Raw genomic sequence first — 21353 nt, forward strand, 5'->3', positions numbered from 1 at the left:
ACCCCCGCCTCCCAGCTACCAACCTACTTCGTTATTTCCCTTTTGTGCTTACATCCATGTCTCCACTCTGTGCCCCACGTTCCCTCTTTACCAGCTACAAGGCTGATTACCAGCATGTCTTTCCAATTTTGCATTCAGTGACATCACACTGGTAGCTTCAAGTCTGCTGCCATGGGAATATTCTACAGAAATCGGCAAACACTACCGATCGGGGCTTTGGTTTTCGTTTTTAGAAGGCAGTCTACCTGCACACCACTTTTCATCTCTGAAGAAGCTCTTTCCTCAAGGGACTGTGGGGCACCTGGGAACCTGAACAATGCTGCCCCTGGGCCGTGGCAACAACACCTGAGCCAGAAACAGGGGCATTCTGCTTGGAACAAAGCATGGCTGGGGCACTGTGAGACCCAAAGGGAAGACACTTCCAGCAGGCCCTTGAAGATTTGCAGCTTTGAGAGGACATAGCCCCAAGGGAGAGAGCTGCGTGGGAAACACCAGGAAACTGAGCTCCAGTGGTTACACTTGTGGTTCCTCTTTCAGGCAGCTTGCAGGAAGCAGTTAGTTATTAAGGAGGTGGTGGGAGATGAGGAATTCACGAGAGCCCCCAGAAATATTTGAGAAGACATTTTAAGAGGGCCCAAGGTTTGGGGCACCTGGGTGGCTCAGTTGGTTAAGCCTCCGACTTCAGCTCAGGTCATGATCTCGCCGTTCATGGACTTGAGCCCCACATTGGTCTCTGTGCTGACAGCTTAGAACCTAGAACCTGCTTCGGATTCTGTGTTTCTCTCTCTCCCTGCCCCTTGCCCACTCATTCTCTCTCTCTCTCTCTCTCTCTCTCTCAAAAATAAATAAGACATTTAAAAAAATTTTTTTAATTAAAAAATTTTGGGGGCGCCTGGGTGGCTCAGTCGGTTAAGCGGCCGACTACAGCTCAGGTCATGATCTCGCGGTCCGTGAGTTCGAGCCCCGCGTTGGGCTCTGTGCTGACAGCTCAGAGCCTGGAGCCTGTTTCAGATTCTGTGTCTCCCTCTCTCTGACCCTCCCCCATTCATGCTCTGTCTCTCTCTGTCTCAAAAATAAATAAACGTTAGAAAAAAAATTTTTTTTTACAAAAAGAAAAAAAAAAGAAAAATTTTGGGGGCACTTCGGTGGCTCAGTTGGTTGGGCATCTGACTTTGGCTCAGGTCATGATCTTGCGGTCCGGGAGTTCAAGCACCACATCGGACTCTGCTGACAGCTCAGAGCCTGGAGCCTGCTTTGGATTCTATGACTCCCTCTCTCTGCCCCTCCCCTGCTTGTACTCTGTCTCTCTCTCCCTCCCTCTCTCTCTCTCTCTCAAAAATATATAAATGTTAAAAAAAATTTAATTTTAAAAAGAGGGCCTGAGGTTTGATAGGTGGAGACTAGACAAGAACATTGACTCTTCACACTCATGTGGCCTAATTTGCACCCTCCAAGGTGGGACTAGAGCTAGTCACTTTGCAAGGGGAAGGGTGCTCAGAGGCTGGCTTTTATAGCTAAACTGCCTGCTTTGGGTATCAAGAGCTGGGGCATGGTTCTCAAACTCAGAGTAGAAGAACCATTCAGGGGCTTAATGAGAATACAGACAGACTCACCCCTGGCCTCCTCCCACTGATTTAGTAGGTGACGGTAAAGCCCAGTAATCTGCATTTTCAGCAAACGTCCTGGGTAGTCATTTTGAGAAGCACTGCATGCACCCCCACAGTAAAAGACTAGCTTTTGCTCCCTCAAGATCCCCTACAGGGTCTCCAGTCTTCTGGGAACCACTTGCTAAACACGGAGTTGAAGGAGCAAATTCCTCTCTCCCCAGGCCCTAATAGGGCAGCTTCCAGTACTGACTTGCCTGCCATCTGCCTTAAACTCAGGATGGCTTCAGAGACGGTAAGACTTCCATCTGACCCAGAAGTTTAAAATGGTTGACCTCCTCACCCCTGCCTCCAAGCGAGGAAGGAGCCAGGCCTGGGGGCAAAAGGGCAGTGTTGTTAAGAAGCTCCGGAAACCCATTTCCAGAAATCAAACAGCAGTTGTTCTCACGCTTTAGTTTCAATCATGCCGAGAGGTTTCAATTTCCTCCTTTTGCAGGCTCACAAATATTTGGCATTGGGTTTCTGCGAGTTCTGTGACTGCCTGGAGATCTGACCACTGCCCTCCCCACCCCACTCCCTACCCCCGAGAGAGGTGCGAGGGTCTCTCCTCCGGGCGCCCTGGAGTCTCCAGCTGCACTCAGCAAAGAAGACGAAGCCTCCCTGGGCTTCTCCTTGCGGCCCAGAGCCGGGCATCCTTCCTCCCTACGTGCAGAGACTGGGAAACAGTTCTTTAGACACTGCAGTGACCGCGACCGCTCCACTCTCCCTTCCCCTGAGCAGGTGCTTGGAACCGGGCAAGTTCGGCGTTGAGGAGGACCCCGGCGCCACCTGCCGTCCACCGCGCCTAAGCGACGGAGTGTAAAAGAACAACGCTGCAATTCAGTTTGCACTGCTCTGCCCACTTCCTCTGAGCCCCCATTGGTGTTTCGGCTGCAGCCAGACATTCTAGAAATCTGAGTTAGGACAGAGAGAAAGACATTTGAAGATGCCACACAGCTGACTTTGAAGATGAAGAGAAGGGGACCAAGAGTGGGGAGACATAGGCTGCCTTTGGAAGCTGGAAAGGACACAGAAACTGTTTCTTCTAGAGCCTCCAGAAAGAACTGCGACACCTTGACGTTAACCCAGTGAAACTTATTTCAGACTTCCAACCTCCAGAAATGTAAGAGAACACATTTGTGTTGTTTTATGCCAGTGACTTTGTAGTGACTTGTTACAGCAGGAATAGGAAACTCACGTGCATCTTAGCAGGTATCACACCCTCAAAGCGGTTAGAGACTTCATACTCACAGTCCTTTGCAACGCCGAGGGTCTCTATATGACTGGTCCTTCCCCTCTCCAGGAGGAGACAAGTCAAAGAGGCAGAAAGTGCAAGTTAACACCGATTTACTGTACTTCTCCCTTGTGCTAGAGAGCTAAGTCCACATCTGAACCCCTTTCCTGGAGAGCTTTGAGACTAGGCGGGAAGATAAAGCCCAGGCCGCATTTTCCTACCTGAGTTATAGGGAGACGTGCCAGGGACTCCACATCGCTGTAGGGTAAACGCCGGGCAGCTCCTGGAGCAGCGATTTCCTGGACAAGATCAGGTTTGAAACATGTCTAATATAAATCTAGATTTTAAGATAAAACAAGGGACTTCAAAGAAATTTTCCTCTTCTTTAGCCATCTGAAACTGTGTTTCCCAGATATGCATTCACTCTGACCTGCGGTTAGGGACGTTTTGGTGGACAAATCCAAAAAGTTATAAACTAAGGACAGGTGATGTTGAACCAATGGTGGAAAGTGCAGTTAGATGAACCTCAACTACACAGCGGCCTCCAGGCAGAGGCTGAGGCAGGAGCATCTGAGGAGAGGGAACTGCAGCCCACCTCGAAGGATGTGAGAAGGCAAATGGTAGGGGAAGGGAAGGTTTTCCTGGAGGGAGAGACACCCACAAAACAACCTCGCTGTTTGGCTACTGTGTCATTAGAAAAACCATGTGTTGGGTGCCTGGGTGGCTCAGTTGGTTAAGCGTCCGACTCTTGATTTTGGCTCAGGTCGTGATCTCATGTTGCGTGAGTTCGAGCCCCACATCGGGCACCACACTGACTGTGTGGAGCCTGCTTGGGATTCTGTCTCCTTTCTCTGCCTCTCTCTCTCTCTCTCTCTCTCTCTCTCTCTCTCTCTCTCTCAAAGGAAAGAAAGAAAGAAAGAAAGAAAGAAAGAAAGAAAGAAAGAAAGAAACATACATGTGCAGAGTGGCCTGGGTTCTGAACGACTCTAAAATTACAGCAGGAAATTTTTTTTCATTGACTATCTATTGAGAGTGTAGAGACAGAGGCAACCTCATACAGTGCTAGGGGGTGGTGTGAAGGCACCTCCAAACATTTTGGAGGGCAATTCGACAATGTCTAAAACATTTTAAAAAATTTTTTTAAATGTTTATTTACTTTTAAGAGAGAGAAAAAGGCAGAGCACTAGCAGGGGAGGGGGGGGAGAGGGGGAAGGGCAGAGAGAGAGGGAGACACAGAATCTGAAGCAGGCTCCAGCCTCTGAGATGCCAGCGCAGGGCCCGATGCGGGGATCGAACCCACGATCTGTGAGATCATGACCTGAACCAAAGTTGGACACCTAACCGACTGAGCCACCCAAGTGCCCCTAGTGGCTAAAACTTTTGAAGCAAACACCCTTCAGCAGAGTACATGTAGGCCTCCCACCACGGACATAGTGCTCTAAGAGCACAACAATGTACAAGGGTGTTGCTGCGGCATTGTCTGTAGGAGAGAGAAACAGAGCGATAAACCATCTATCCTCATCTCTCCTCAGCTGTGCAAGAAGGAAGCCGATGCCTGTTATGTTCTTCTGGTCCTAACTTTTTAAGATGCCATAATTGCTCAGGTGATGTGCTTTGCACTGGGCCTACTTCATGATGATTTAAGGGGAAACACTGAATGGGCCATAATACTGAACCTCAGAAATGGCAAAAATCATGATGGGGATATGCTAATGATTGTACTTTGGGAGATGGTAAGTACACTGTTCAATTACTTCTGTTAATTCTCGGGAACTATAGCCCATCAAACCTTTAGAAATTATAGGCTGTGAACAAGGTTCTGGTTTAGACTCAGATTGTACCAGCCCCCATTCACCCCCACCCTGTCACTGGAATGGAGCCAGTGGAGTGAGCCAGGGAGGCCTGTGGTTTGGAAATTAAAGCTGAGCAGACAGGAGTTGGCTTCTGGTCCAAGGCTTTTTGAGCTGACCCTGAAGGTAGTTGGGGACTCTGCTGTGATTCCATAGCAGAAATCCTCAGCAGGAGGAGGGATGGCAGTTGGCAAAAATAATGCCTGGTCAATCTCACTGCCTCCAGAATCCCACCTTATCTTCCAGAAGTGAAAGGATCTTCTAGAAATAGGTCTTCATGAGTTGTGCTCTCACTGCTAGCCTAGTTATCTTCCCAAGAGGATGCCACTGGCAGGGTCAGTCTCCAGGGAGAAGTGAGGTCAAGATATTTCTCCAAGCACTCAAAATTTTTCTCGTCATGCATCCTATTCCAAGAGCCCTCAGGGCAGTGATTACTAAGAAGCCCCAAAATGAACACCATCTCTAAATCTAAGATCCAAAGGGCTGTTCATTTTAAGGTGTAACAAAAACAACTGTCTGTGCTTTAACCTTTAGAAAAATCGTCCTAGATAAGACAAAGCATTATGAAGGGTTCCCAGTGTCCTTCAGACTGATGCCTTGAAAGCCTGGGATTTTAGAGTAGACAGCTGGATTCAGTAGCCAACCAGCTATGTAGCTTCCTGGGGGAAGGGGATGATCTGTAAGAAATGCTAATGCATCACTGGGATAAATTAGTGGAAAAGCAAATTGGTCTCATTCCTGCTCCAGAAGACAGTTTTTCCGTGGGGAGATTAAAAAAAATAATAATCCACTCTTTCCTAACACAGACCTAACTCTGTACATGTTCGGTCGGAGTCAACAAAACATTGGTAATCATAGTGAAAAGCATATTTCTTATAGTTCTATTCTGACTGTGTTTGGAAACATTCTCCTACAAATGCTTCTACTCCCTTCATTTTTCTTTTAACGTTTATTTATTTATTTTGAGAGAGAGAGAAAGACAGTGCATGCATGCTAGCAGGGGAGGAGCAGAGAACGAGGGAGAGGGAGAGAGAATCCCAAGCAGGATCTGCACTGTCAGTGCAGAGCTTGACATGGGGCTCAATCCCACGAACCATGAGATCAGGACCTGAGCCAAAATCAGAAGTCGGATGCTTAACAGACTGAGCCACCCAGGCTACCCTACCCCCTTTAAAAATAAACTTAAAAAGTAGGTGTTCAAATACTGATTATACTTTGGCTCAAAACGTGTCTCAAATCAAAATACAACTTTGTGCAACCCCCTAGCAGAGCCCGGCCAAAAGAAAGTCCTCATTAATTGAACTCAGCTCCTAGGATAGAATAGCCCTGCTTACAAATGTGGAAGAGATGGGCAGTTAGAAGCTGGTTCCAGGCTGAGGGACAAGACTGGGAATGCAGGCATGGAGGGTCCTTGTCATACCCTGGTACGCTGCTGTGTGTAATCGTGGTTGTCATAGCCAACCCCGTCCTCGGTTCTCCCAGACATGTAGAGGGGAATCCAAGTTCTGAACACTGATCCAGCAGGAGCCGCTAACTTTGGATGAGAAAACTCCATCTAAAAAATAGGCACCACTTGGGGCACCTAGGTGGCTCAGTCTGTTAAGCATCCGACTCCTGATTTCACCTCAGGTCATGATCTCGCGGTCCATGGGTTCGAGCCCTGCATCAGACTCTGTGCTGACAGATCAGAACCGGGAGCCTGCTTCAGATTCTGTGTCTCCCTCTCCCTCTGCCCCTCTCCCGCTCATGCTCAAGCTGTCTCGATCTCTCAAATATAAATAAATGTTAAGAAAAAAATTTTTTAAAAATAGGCACCAATCCATGGATCTCTTCTGCTCTAAAGTCAGAAGAATGAAACATAAATAGTTGATGCCATTTTTTGCTGTTCCTTCTTGTCCACACCAGAAAATAATGCAGTTCTTTTCTTCCCAAGTGCCTGCTGGTAAGGGGTGATTAATTCATCTGAACCATGTGGGTGGGCTAGAACAAGAACATGCTGAAAACAATTGACGTTAGGCTCACAAAGTCAATGGGTGCTTCGCAGTAGCTGAAATTCTGAAACTAAATAATGCGTACTGTGGGCCTGTTGCTGGGGAGTGGGTGATTTATGTAATTACATTAATTTTGCACCCTTTAACCTGCTTTCCCAAAAGTTATCTGGTTCAGAGAAACCACAAACGAGACTTAAAGAGAGAATACGTCCATAGAACAACAAGAGATGCTCTCTTGAATTTTTTCTTGGAACGTTAATTCTGCTTTACTAGTGGACAGAGGCACTACTCGGTGATTCATGTTTCCCTGAATTTTTATTTGTGGAACATCAGTTCTTCCTCATCGTCACTAAATAAAATCTGAAGGGCAAAGTTTGACAATTCGCTTTCAGGGTGAATGTGGGCAAACAAATATTTTCATGTAGTACTCATGGGAATGGAAACAAGACTTCTTAAGAGAAGGTACACATTAGCTACCCCCAGGCCAAGGAATTGCAAAAGCTGATTGCCTAACTGGTAAAAGGAGGAAGGGGAAACTATAGAGGGGAAGCACAATGTAACACTTTGATAAATTGTCCTCCTGGTTTATTTATATAATTAAGTCAGTGTATTAGCTAGCTCATGCTGCCATAACAAAATATCACAAACTGGGTGGCTTAAACAACAGAAATTTATTTTCTCAGTTCTGAAGGCTCAAAGTTCAAGATCAACATGTCAGCGTGGTTGGTTTCTGCAAAGCCTCTCTCTTTGCCTTGCAGATGGCTGCCTTCTTGCATGTCCTCACGTGGCCTCTTCTCCGACAGTGTGCATCCCTGGTGTCTCTTCCTCCTCTTATTAAGGCCATCAGTCCTTCTGGAGCGAGGCCCCACCCCTGCAGTCTCATTTAAGCTTTATTACCTCCTTTAGGCCCTATTGCCAAATACAGTCCCATTGGGAGTTAGAGCTTCAACATAGGAATTGGGGGAGCATGTAATTCAGTCCATAACAGTGTATTGAAATCTTTTGGAAGGATACACAGCACACTGATGTTAATGTGACTTTGGGGGAATGACACTGGGAATCCAAGTTGGGCCTGTTCTTCTACTGAATTTTTAAAATGGTATTATGTTAAAAGATGTTGGTGATAAAGGGATATTAATTGGAAGGGATGTCAAGTTTTAGCCCTCCCAGTACCTCTCCAGAGGTCCCACCCAGCCCTGAGTGTTGACAGCCATGTGCCTCACTTCTAGGCCCCATGGAGAAGGAAGTCTACTTCAGCAGGCGCTAGCATCCCATGTGGTCCCCAGGGACCCATCAGTGAAAAGGGAAGGAAAAGGACCCCGTGGAAAAATAGCATTGTCCTGTGACGCGTCTGTAGGCCAAGTGCATCTTTGGGACCCTGCACTGTATCTTCACCCTTTGGCCCCTTCTAAAGCCTGTGGGCTTCTGCAGGCTGTCACCACCCACAGGCTTCCAGCTCTGATAGCAGAAGGTCCAGCAGAGTGGCCACTGGAGCAGGGCATGGAGTGTGGGGGGTGGGGGGGGGCGTTTGGTGTTGAAAGGTCCTTCACAGCCTCCACCACCTCTCCAGTCACTTCTCATGCCACATTCTTCCTATAAAGTCAGCACTGCTAGCAGAAGTCCCTCTCGAGCACTTATGCAAGAAATCTGAGGAATGCAGAGCAGTGGCTTTAGTCCCTGAATTTATATAAACCACCAATTGCCTGTGGTTGTTAGCCGCTAATTATTAGGTGTTTTGTCCCTGTCAGCATTTTCATAAACTGTTCCTTTCTGTGAGACATGATAAGCATTTAATCAACGCTGAATTGGAGGCATGTGTACCAGAGCCGCGGTGAGCGGGTGGGGGAGGGGGGGACTGTGAGGCTGTGTGTGGTTTTGAAGCTAGGAGCCAATCTGGTACTAAGCACACTGCATTGTGAGACACTGAAACAGTAAAGGTAGTAACAGCTGCCTTTTTGTGTGCACTTGAAATTGGGCCAGGCACGGCGTTTAAATCCTCTATATCCTCTATCCCTTGCCAAAAAACCTTGAATGGGGCTGTTATAGAGGAGGGGCTCAGAGAGGCTCAGTCATCCAGCCAGAGAGAGGACTGTGTCAGTGAAGGAGTGAGTTTGGCTGCACATAAGACAACACAAGTAATGGTGGCTTGGACAATCAGAAGATTTTGTTTTTCTCTCATGTAGGAAGTTTGGAGGTAGGCAGTCCAAGGATGGTGTGGCCACCCCATACTGCCAGGAAAGGCCCATGTCCCTCCTAGAGTTTGCCTGTACCATCCTTCTAATGTGGCCATAATGTCCCTCTTCCACTCCCAAAGAGGAAAGGGAGCAGGGCAAAGGCACATTCAGCTGATTCTGTCCCCTTTTTAAGGAGATTTCCAGAAAGTTCCATCTGTGTACTTCTACTGTGTCACATGGGCACTCCTTTCTGCAAGATGGCTATTATGCATCTGATATTGTGGAAAGTATTTACGTGTATTATTCTGTTTATTCCTCATAACAGCTCTTTAAGGAAGGCCTTTTCAACCCCTAGGTCCTAGTTTATTTTTTTTAAGTAGGCTCCATATCCAACATGGGGCTTAAACTCACAACCCTGAAATCAAGAGTTGCATGTGACTGAGCCAGCCAGTAGCCCCCCCCCAACTGCCTGGATTCTAGTTTAATCCCTGCTATTAAATGCCTAACTCATCCTAGATAAATCTCTTTCCCTCTCTGGCCCTCAGTTTCCCTTCTCATCTGTTTATGAGGGATTAGACTAGAGTTAGGAGTTCTTACTTGGGGTCTACAGACCCCACAAGGCCATGGATAACATTCAGGGTGGCGGGGTGTGGGGGGAGGTGGGGCACCTGGATGGCTCAGTCAGTTGAGTGTCTGACTCTTGATTTCAGCTCAGATCATGACCTCATGGTTTTGTGAGATGGCGCCCCACATCAGACTCTGCACCGACAGCACAGAGCCTGCTTGGGATTCTCTCTCTCCCTCTCTTTCTGCCCCTTCCTCACTCAGGCTCGTTCTCTCTCTCTCTCTCTCTCTCTCTCTCTCTCAAAATAAATAAATAAACATTTAAAACAAAATCAGTGGGGAGGGGCATGAATTTGAATGGGGAAAAATATTACATTCTTATTTTCACTGACCTCTAGTTGAAATTTAGCTGCTGCTTCTATTGTAATTGTAGGCAACAGACCACAGTAATATTGGCAGAATCTGTGACTTTTTCACCAAAAAAAAAAAAAAAATCACAGGACTTTTATAGCATGTTATAGTTGTTTTAGATATGTTAAAATATTGTCTATGTTCATCACTACAAAATTATGGTAGCTATTATACCTACCATATTTAATGTGTTAATTATATACATACATATAATAAATGTGATCTATATTACAAAAATATATGTTTTAATAATGCAGTAACTGTATTTCAATATGATTTATTTTGTTCATAATCCTGCGTATTTTGCTTAATGCACTTAAAAACATTTTTCTGAAAGGGGGGTCCATAGGATCAGCAGATCCCCAAAGAAGTTCATAGAACAAATAAAATGAAGAACCCCTGAAGTATGCAACCTCTGTGCCCTTCTGGCTATAAATGAAACTCTGCCACGAGCTATCACGGTCACCCTGAACAAGTCCCCTCAGTTTTCTCTTCTGTGGAATGGTAATAATATATGCATTGCCTAGCTTAGAGCTCTAGGAGAACCAAAGTAATCTACGTAAAGCACACTCAACTGCAAAGCTCATGCATGTTCAGTTACACAGGGTTACCTGCTGAAATGCTAACTAAATGCTGAGTGTTGTCAAATTATCCAACTTTAGACCTATTTTCCAAAGATACTGATATTTTTCTGTCATCTCTGGGGGAGTGTCCTGCTATGGCATATATTTTCTATTGCCGGATTGGGACCAAACTAGTATAAAATGCAATAATAATGAGGGAAGTGCACCTTAAGTGCACCTGGTTGAAGCTACTTAAGACCACAAGGAGATAAAATGAGATTTCACCACTAAGTCGTATAGCTGTAATTATACTTAGACTTTTTGAAAAATTTGAGCCAACATACCATGGTTTAAAGAAAGTCATGGATCACCAGTCATTTCCTTTGGAATCTCAAAACATAGGGATAGTTGGACAAGTGATAGGAATGTTTGGGAAGTTGGTTTCTTTCGTAATCTGTGACTTTAAAATATCTGTGAATACTTATTACATACTTATTCATCCAAGAAGTCTTCCAAGGTGGCCATAATTAATGTTTTAAAAGCAAAGATCTACAAATATCTTGTTAAGTTATATTCTAGAACGGACCTCAAATTATGTTTGGGACATTACTGAGTGCTTTCACAGTCTTGAACTCAAAAACGAAAGGTACTGTGAGGTAGTCAACTTGGCCAAGAAAGACGCTTCCTAAACAAGCTAGTGTTTTGATAAATTTCCCCAAGGATTTATGCAAGTATGTGCTCTGAGATGTTTTTATTGGGGAGAATATTTGGTTTGCACAATGGAAGCTGCCTTTTCTTCTGGCTTTCAGAGAATTTTAGTCTGATACTGGGGTTTGAGCTATATAGAGAACCCAGCTAAAAGTTAGACTTGGGGAAGATTTTTATGGTGCTAAAAAAGAAAAAGAAAAACTTTATATTTTTTAAAAAACCAGCAGAGAATAAACCCTGGTTTTTTTTAAATCATGAGACTAACAAGAGATCATTCATTCATTCACTCATTCATTTCTTGACAAGTGTTTCCTGACTGCTTACTTTTTCAAGGCACTGTGCCAAGCATTCAGCACACAACTGATGTGGCCCCTGCCCTTGTGAAACTTAAACGCTAACGTTGATGACATTAAACATTTTTAAAGACCCACTCTGTTCTAAGTACTTTACATATGCTAATTTATTTATACTTCCCAATCGCCCTAGAAGGAAAATACTGTTATTATCCCCAAGTTATAATTGGGAATCGGAACTTTATTGAAGTTAAGGGGTTTGTCCAAGTTTACAGGACTAGCAGGGGCTGAGCTGCTATTCAGTCTTGCCCAGTATGATGCTACAATCTGTGCTCTAAAACACAGGTCAGCAAACTACAGCCTTCCAGCCACGTCCAGCCTGATACCTGTTAATAAAGTTTTATTGGAACATAAAAATTCTCACTCTTTTACATGGTGTCTATGACTGCTTTCATGTGACAACAGTAGTCCAGCAGTTGCAGCAGAGACCGTATGACCCAGAGGGTCTAAAATATTTACTCCCTGGCCATTTACAGAAAAAGTTTGCCAACTCCTGCTCTAATACTCTGCTATACTTCCTCTTTAGGAAAAGGGGGGGGGGGGGGAATAAGAGGTAATTAAAATACTTGAAAATATTTTTTTAATGTTTATTTATTTTTGAGACAGAGAGAGAGCATGAACGAGGGAGGGTCAGAGAGAGAGGGAGACACAGAATCCAAAGCAGACTCCAGGCTCTGACCTGTCAGCAGAGCCCGACGCAGGGCTCGAACTCACAGACCATGAGATCATGACCTGAGCCGAAGTCGGACGCTTAACCGACTGAGCCACCCAGGCGCCCCTTGAAAATAATTTTTTTAACGTGAATTTCACTCCACTGTGAAATGGAGTGCTGTGAGAGAATAACTGGAGGGAGAAGAGGAAGTTAGAGGCATCCTCTTTAAAATGTGAGCCCCAGAGTAGGGGCCTCACAAGCGGAGATCTGAATCCTGGGATAGAGCTTCTTGCTGAGGAATTTGTACACTATTTAGCTGTCCAAATATCCACTGTTTCTACTTTGACCTGAGCAGAGGATGATAAAGGAACAGTCCCCTTTCCGGAGTGCAAAGGTTTCTTTCTCCTTCAAAGGGAGACTGGGAGGATTCAGTGACAGATGAAAATGTTCAGCACAGTGCTTGACACCCAGCTGGCACTCCACAAATGTCCCCTTCTTCTTCCTTCTGACACCTGTCCTTGCCACCTGCTGGACCAAAATTGGCCCTCTGAACTTGCAAAGGTTTGTACAGCATGAACACAATGCTTTATGCTTTAAGATGGACATTGACATTTAATATAGCAAAGTGAGGTTGAAAGTGTGGTTGCTAACTCAGAATAAATTATTTGGTCCAGCTGATGAGTCCCAGGGGAAAAATGTGCTAGGTCAGTCATTCCATTTGTAGTTGGGGCACAAATACCCTTTCTTCATCCAAATGACCAAGGCTGTAGGCATAAGGAGGTTGGACAGTCAGGCAAGTGGATGTGGGATGCTTGCCTTGGCGGTTTTCTGGATGACTCACCCAAGATATTCAGTCTCCATTTTATATGGGACCTTCATCCATCCATCACAAGCATTAAAGGCCTCATCTTTAACCAGGCTCTGAGCCATTTGCTTGCCACTAAAAAAAAACTTCTGAGTTTTCCTGCCAAGTGTATATCCACATATATTTTTATACATATAAATCACCTTCAAAACCACTCATTTTTGCATTTAAGGTTACTATATCTGCCCACTCCTTTTGTTCTTTAGAAAAACATACACTTTGTGGTTAGACCTAGCCTTACGTCCTTGTTCTGTTCTACTAGCTGGGTGACCTTGGGGAAAAATTTTAACCTCTTTGAGCCTCAGTCTTATTTGTAATAATAATACTTACCAATGTAATCCATTTATACAATATTTGATTGTCTATTGAGTGCCAGGCTCTGTGCTAGGCTCTAGGAATTTCACAGCAAAAAAAGACAGACAAATCTCTTGTGGCTGTTACAGCCATAAAGGGAGTCATAATATATAAGTAAGTACTCAAGATCATTACAATGTTATTAAATGATCTAAAGGAAATGTACAGGGTGAAGTATTAGAGTGAAATACATAAGTGATATTAAGGCAAGACATGAAGAATGAGAATTGTGCAAAGCATAGGAAGCTCTCTTAATGTCTTCAGGCAGAGGGAACATTGAGAACAAAGGTCTGGAGGTGGGGCAGATATTGTTGTGTTTTAGAACAGAAAGTAGTATTGTATCCAAAAGGGAAAGTGGTACAAGAGGAGGTCAGTGAGATGAGTAGAGACCAGATCTCATGGGCCTTATGAGTCATGATAAGGAATTTTGGGTTTTATTCTAATCAGAGTGGGAAGTCAATGAAAATGGTTAAGACTTGTACAGGATTCAGGGCACCTGAGTGGCTCAGTTGGTTAAGTGTCCGACTTCAGCTCAGGTCATGATCTCACAGTTCGTGAGTTCAAGCCCAGCATTGGGCTCTGCACTGACAGCTCAGAGCCTGGAGCCTGCTTTGGATTCTGTGTGCGTCTCTTTCTCTCTGACCCTCCCCTGCTTGTGTTTCTCTCTCTCTCTCTCTCTCTCTCTCTCTCTCTCTCTCTCTCTCAAAAATAAACATTTTTTAAAAAGTCTTGAAGAGGATTCATGTTTTTAAAGATGAGTCTGGCTACTGCATGGTAAAGGAATGAAGGAATTATAAGAAACAACAGCAAAGGGAGGCCAGGATCATTGCAAGGATTACCTACAATTACAAATGTAAAATAACGAGCACAACCCATGACACATATAAGTTCTTTACGAAAGTTAGTTGGCTGGTGTTCTAGAAAGTTTAAGCCTCATACAGTAGACACTAACCTCATGTGGCTATTGAGCATTTGAAATGTGGCTAGTGCAATCATGGACTTAAATATCTCATTTTATTTTAATAAGAGGAATTTTAAAAATTAATATCTAATTCAGTCATTGGGAAGTATTTTTGAAAAAATTTAGATGTATGTATCTATTTAACCATAATTTTTATGAAATCTGAGTACAGATTCAGGTATTTTCAATGAAAACTTAATGTCTAAATTGAGATGTGCCCTAACAGTGAAATATATATATAATCCCAAAGACTTAGTGTGAAAAAAAGAATGTATAGTATTCTCTTAATTTTTATATTAGTTACATGCTCAAATGAGAATATTTTGGACACATTTTGTTAAAGAAAATATTGCTTAAATTAATTTCACCTCTTTTACTGTTTTTAATGCTGCTACTAGAAAATTTAAAGTTACATATGTGGCAGTCACATTTTATCACTATTAGACATGCTGATCTAAGGGAAAACAGAAATCCAGGAATTTAAATGCACAGAATGTTAGCTTTTGGTTATGTCTCCTATCAGAAATCTCAATTTGAAGATTGGAACTAGGAAAAAATAAAAAGCAATAGCACCTTTTGGAAACACTATAGGACTATGAGATCTACATCTTAATTTTGTATTTTATGTGATATATCTCATCCTCAAGGAATTCTTGTGGCATCCCTGGCTATTCCTGGATGTTGGACCTTGCTTTGGCAAGTTCATGCACCCCAACTCTGGGGAAATGTGGAGAATAGAGCTCAGGACTTAGAAGATCCCAGAGCAGGAAGCTTTATCTTCAAAGCTGGGCTCAGTAAGCCCCATAGTATGAATATATTCGCTCTGGGCACAGAAAAAAACTGAGTCAATATAGCATAAATATCTAGCTCCAGGGAGAGTAGATGCACAGAGCCTCCCAAAAGTTTAGCACAGTGCATACATAACAAGTCATCAGGGGAGGCAGAAGTGATTCCCATCTCTTCCTGAAGATTCTCCACAAAGCTACTTATGTTAAAGTTTGTATGAAAGTCTGTAGGAAGTGCTTTAGGTTTGTTATTTTATTTAAGCTTCATGAAACCTTATGAGGTAGGTATCAAGGTTCAGTGACTTCTCTAACATCAGATCACATAGACGCTGAGAGGCTGGGCAGAGAGATTCAGACCAAGGAAGTCTGACTCCAGAGCCCACACTCTTCTACCATACTCAACAGCAATCCTATTGTCATGCCAGTGACCCAAAAGATTACCTTGAGCATAAAACTCCTTCTCTTGTATCATTCCATGCCACCGAGAAATCACCCAGCTGCTCCCCCAGAAAGAAAAGGAAAGAGAAAATGGCTCCTTTGCTATTCTCCTGATTCATTATGTACATGCCACAGGGTCTACTATGATGCCTAGCATTCATTCATTATTCATTCATTCATTCACTCATTCATGTTCAGCTTCCATTCTTTCAACAAATTTAGGGGCTCAATCCTCTGTCTGGGGAGTGTTAATGAAAGCTTCATAAATATTATCACTATTAATATTGATGATCATGAGTAACCCTAGTAAAAATCAAGTACTATTAGTAATTGATCATAATATTGATAATACTGTGAGAACATCATTAATAATAATGATTACAATAACGGCAAATGTTTATTGAGCACTTACTATGTTAAGGGCTGTTACAATTAAAGTATTTTTTTCTATATTGAGCACTTCACTTGTGTTTTAGATAAGACATGACCATTTAATTCTTACAATAATCCTACCAGATAATTCCAGAAGTCTCAAAACCTCTTTATACAACTCATCAGAGCACCAGATTACGCATTGTTTTAGCCATAAATTCTTTTTTTTAATTAATTTATTTTTTGATTTACATCCAAGTTAGTTATCCATAAATTCTTGGAAGAGAACCATTCACCCATGTGATTAACAGGATGTTCACTGATCCCTTACAACTGACAACAAGACAGACATGGTCTCTGCCTCAGGAAAATAATAACAGAACGGACTTCTCAATGAAAAACATTTCTTTTCCTTTTATAATAGTGGCTGTAAGCACAAAGACAAAATTTCCACAGTTCCAGGATCTGATTAGTAGGCTTCCATTTGTAAAAATTTGTTTCTTGCTTTGTACTCTATAGCAACATCCAGCTACTTGTCGTTTCCAAAAATAGTCCTGATATTTTTATGATGTCCTTCAGCCTTTCCTGTTTTTTTTTCCTTTTAATTAACTAGTACTCTTTCAACAGCATAACTCAAATATCTTATTAGTGAAGAATTGCTAAAGTGGGCCAATTGGGTGTTGGCCCTTGGTTAAAAAAAAAAAAAAAAAAAAAAAGACTGAGGGGCACCTGGGTGGCTCAGTCAGGTAAGTATCCAACTTCAGCTGAGGTCATGATCTCACGGTTCATGGGTTCAAGCCCCATATCCGGCTCCGTGATGACAGCTCAGAGCCTGGAGCCTGCTTCGAATTCTGTGTCTCCTTCTCTCTCTGCCCCTCCCCTGCACATGCTCTGTTGCTGGCTCTCTCAAAAAAATAAACATTTAAAAAAAAATAAAAAAAAGAGTGGATTGCATCTTCCTTCAGGCTCAGTAGTGCTTTTATCTTATTTCCAGTCTCCCCTTCCCCGACTAGCCTATGCAGTCTTGGGAATGGGAAGGGCAGGGACAGTGTCTTATTAGGTTTCCTGTAACCAGCTACAGTCACAAGACCTGTCACATAATATTATTGTCTCTAACACTCATTAAACACTATGTGTGTGTCAAGCCCTGTTCTCCGAGATTTCACCATTTCTTTCTCCCAAAACTTAATGGTGAGGTATCATTGTTACCCAACCCAATTTTTATATTTGAGGGAAAATTTATATACTAAAGTTTAGAAGAAGCATTTGGGGCTCCTGGGTGGCTCAGTCAGTTAAGTATCCATCTTCGGCTCAGGTCATGATCTCTCCATTCTTGAGTTTGAGCCCCGCTTAGGATCCTCTGTCTTTCCCCTCTGCCTCTACCCCGCTTGCACTGCACTTTCTCTCAAAAATAAATAAACATTAAAAAATAGTTTAGAGGCATTAAGTAATTTGCAGCAAAGTCATACAGCTAGTCAAATGGCAGAGCCAAATTAGAATTCAAATAATCAAATAATCCACCTAAAGCATTTTTCACAGCATGTGACACTTAATAAACACATAATAAATGTTAGTTACGAGAATTATAATTCAAAGTTGGACAGCTAGTAAAGTAAAAGAGCTGATATTGTGACTCAAGTTTATTTTATGTATTTACTTATTTATTTTGCTCCAAAATTCATAGCTTTTCAATTACACCAGAATTTAATTAACAGGACTTATTTTTTTATTATTATTGAAGTATAGTTGACATACAATGTCATATTAGTTTCAGGTGTACGGCATAATGATTCGACAATTCTGTACATTACTCAATGCTTACATAACTGTAGTCACTGTTACCAGATAAAATTATTGCAATATTATTAAGTATATTCCCTATGCTGTACCCTTCGTCTCTGTGACTTATTTACTTTATAACTGGAAGTTTGTATCTCTTTGCACCTAAGAAGACTTCTTAAAGGTCATAAAAGGCCTAACTACCAAACAGTTTTTTAGTTCCTGCCATATTAAAAAAAAATTTTAATATTAAAAGGTTTCCAAAATCTGGACAATTCTAAAATTGTCTATTCTATTCTAGAATAGAATTCTAAAAATTCTATTTTTAATGGTTTTTGTATATTAAAGCTTTTGATGTACACAAAAATACGAAGGTATGCATAACTTCATTTAGACACAAATTCAAAAAACAGGTTAGATATCCTTCCTGATAAAGTCCCTCCCAGCTATCTCTGCAATAGGTTCTGTGAGTTAAAGAAAACTAAGTAATCTCTGCTGTTATTACTGATTACCTGTCTGGCTACCTTGAAGGATATTTCAATTCTGTATTCCCAGCATAATGTGTGGGGGTCTAATAAACATTTAGTAAACATTTCTTGAAAGAATGCATTGGACAACAGTTCCCTTTGATTCCAGGACCCCTTTAACACTCAATATTAATGAGGACCACAAAAAGCTTTTATGTGGCTTATACTTACCAATATTTACTATACTAGAAATTAGAACTGAAAAATATTTAGTATTTGTTAATTTAAGATAACAATACACCTATTATATGCCAACATAAATTATCTTGTTATAAATCATTATATTTTCCAAAACAAAAAATGCTATAGTGAAGAGTGGCATTGTTTTATTTATGCAAGTCTCTTGCTTAACAGAAGACTACTGGATTCTCAGAACTCCTTCTGCATTCAAGCCGTTGAGCGATCACATGACACAGCCTCTGGAAAACACTGTATATTCATGAAAGAAGTGTGGGAAAGGCAAATTTAGTGTTATTATGAAAACCGTTTTGATCTAGCAATGGACCCCTTGAAAGGCACAGTTTGAGAATCATTGGAGAGAAAATTTTATTTTGGACAGGGTTTATGCTTCAGGATTCCTTTATACATTGTTAGCATAAGAGGTCAGAGTGACGGAGTAAATGGAACAGCTTGGAGACAACCTTTTTGCCGCAGGTGCTGAGTAACGCGGACTCTCGCCGTAACCCAAGATGGTAACTTCCGCCTGCATTTCAGTCCGTACAATGGCGTCACACACCGCGATAGCGACGTGCTTTCTCCCGGAGGGTGCCACTACATTTCCCAGGATGCTTTGCCAACAGTGATGCCATTGGTTGGCTCCGACGGAAGTGCACTTGGGTGAACGGAAATAGAAGATTTTAGAGGCTGGGAAGGTGAGGACGAGAGGAGCTGGGGAGCTGTGAGTGCCACCTGGGGCTGTCCGCTTAAGGCGTTGGGGGACTCAGAGAACAAACTGTTGGGAAGCGTAGGGTGGCCTCTTCTTAACCCCGGGGACTCAAACTCCTGCATTCTTCCACTAGACCTGGAAGCAGGGGAAACAAAACATTCTGTGGAGGCTAAGACTTAGTATTAAGGTCTTGTTTTTTTGAAGTTTTCTTGGGACGAGCTGGGACGAATTCGGGCTCTTGTCGCGACACAAGGGGCTTTGGCGTGATTTTGCTGTGACCAGAGGGGTGAGGGGTGGAGCTGCTGACGGTCTGACTCAGCTTCTACAGCAGTGGTTCTCAATTGGCTGTACATTAGAATCACCTGGAATGCCTTTTTTTAAAAATACGAGTATCCTGGGCCTACGCCAGACGCCAAAATCAGAATCTGTGGAGGATAAGATCTGGGTAGCAGTACTTGCTAAAGCGTCCCAAGTATTATTGTGTTTAGCCAAGGTTGAGAGCCACTCTTTTCGTGCCTGAGTCCTGATGAGGACCAGCTGCGCCACGATTTCCTTTACAGTATAACCTGCGTGGGCTCTACAGCGCGCACTTGGGTGAATTTGACAATCGATGTTTTGGCACTGACTGCATTTTAAGCACCGTCAGATACTTATTCTTGAGCTTCGTATCATGGTGCTGGAAAGGCCCGTATTTTTATTTTTATATTTTTATTTATTTATTTATTTATTTATTTTACGACCTGGCTATTCGTTCTGAATAAAGGTTAGGGGCGTTTCATTTTTCTTACTTTTGTTTTAGCTTATGCCTATTTTTTTACAACCCTGACAAAATTTGAGCAGTGGAAAAAGGAAGAGTCACATTAAAATCGTTCTCTTTTGTTGCTTATATGAAGTTCTGAAAGGGGTGTCAGTTAAAATGATGTTTGGTATTATTTATGGGCTTATAACCAAATTTTTCTTTATAATAATTTCAATGAAAGGAAGTTAAGGTGTGTTTTGGGGTTTTGAGGTACAAATTTGTTTAGGTGTAATAGGTAGGATCTTTTTTTAATACAGGTTTCCACTGCTGTCTCAAAAGTTGAGCGTTTATCAAACCTTTCCTGAGCCAAAATGGCATAAAATAAAGATTTTCCACACACCCACCACCCCCTGCTTTCCAAAAGGTCGAGTTATACCAGTTTGCTTTTACAAAGACCTGCATTAATATTTACATGTTTTCACTAAAAGAAATCTGAAGGGGATTTTCACTTTTACGAAAAGAGCTATTGCCATGCTAATGTACCATGCTAATGTTAAAAGCGAAGTGGCATAAGGCAGACTTTTGGAAAGTGGTGGATACCTGTATAAGCACCATTACCTAACATATTTTCTCTTTTCCCAGAACTTCAGCTTCACCTTCCTCACTGATCCAGCATGGGGGAGAAGTCAGAAAACTGTAGGGTTCCAGAGGATCTTTTCAATGGTTTGAAAGTTACAGATCCCCAGGAAGCAGAGTGTGCTAGCCCTCCAGTTTCTAATACCAAAGATCACCATTTCCAGAGCAAGTTGCTCAAGGATGTTGAAGCCCATCCCCAGGAGGACCAGGGAGAAGAGGAGTGTTTTCATGACCCTAGCACCTCATTTGAAGAGGAGGAGCCAGGAGTGGACAGGGTTGAGAACAAACCTGATGATAATGTGAATTCCTCTGAACTAGATGAAGAATACCTAATAGAACTGGAAAAAAACATGCCAGATGAAGAGAAACAGGTAAATATTTATTGTGCACTATCTGCCACGATAAACTGCTTTTTAAAATGAATAAATGTGTTTGATACTGTATCACAGATTGGGTCATCTGTGCTGAAAGAGTTACTTGCCCATCTGTGTCCTTATTGCTTTAGTAGTGACAGAGCTGAGATAAATCAGTAGCACGGAGTGTGTCTGCTTAACAGATTTCCTTTTTTTTTTTCCTTTTTTTTTTTTTTTTTTTTTTGGTCAACTTTGAGTTCTTCTGTTTGCCTCATATAATTTTATAACATCTGTATATACCTTTTAGCTTTTTTTTTTTTTTAAAAAATGGCCTTATTGGTGGTTGGCTGCTGAAATTCCTGTAAGGAACGTTTTTTGGTTAGACTTTAGAATTATGGTATGCTGCTTATTTGTATTAATCCCTTGATAGCAAAAAAAAAAAAAAAATATATGACTGCCTGAATATTCTGGTGGTGGTTTGGTTGCAGAGGGCAGTGACTGGGCCCTGTATTGTT

The 21353-nt window shown here is 42.4% G+C and overlaps 1 protein-coding gene across 2 annotated transcripts in view; it reads left to right on the top strand.

Moving 5' to 3' along the window:
- Window positions 1-18985: 18985 nt before the first annotated feature.
- Window positions 18986-21353, top strand: part of TTC1 (tetratricopeptide repeat domain 1) — a 46520-nt gene continuing 44152 nt past the window's right edge. The window contains exons 1-2 of one of the 2 annotated variants that reach the window (XM_060634904.2): window positions 18986-19096; window positions 20492-20856. In XM_060634904.2, coding sequence (XP_060490887.1) covers window positions 20524-20856 — 333 coding nt within the window. In that variant the 5' untranslated portion in view covers window positions 18986-19096; window positions 20492-20523. Of the gene's footprint in view, window positions 19123-20491; window positions 20857-21353 lie in introns of both variants that reach the window. The other variant, XM_060634903.1, reaches the window with a different exon arrangement.

The sequence above is a fragment of the Panthera onca genome, chromosome A1 (assembly GCF_046562875.1).
Source record: "Panthera onca isolate mPanOnc1 chromosome A1, mPanOnc1 haplotype 2, whole genome shotgun sequence".
Classification (NCBI taxonomy): domain Eukaryota; kingdom Metazoa; phylum Chordata; class Mammalia; order Carnivora; family Felidae; genus Panthera; species Panthera onca.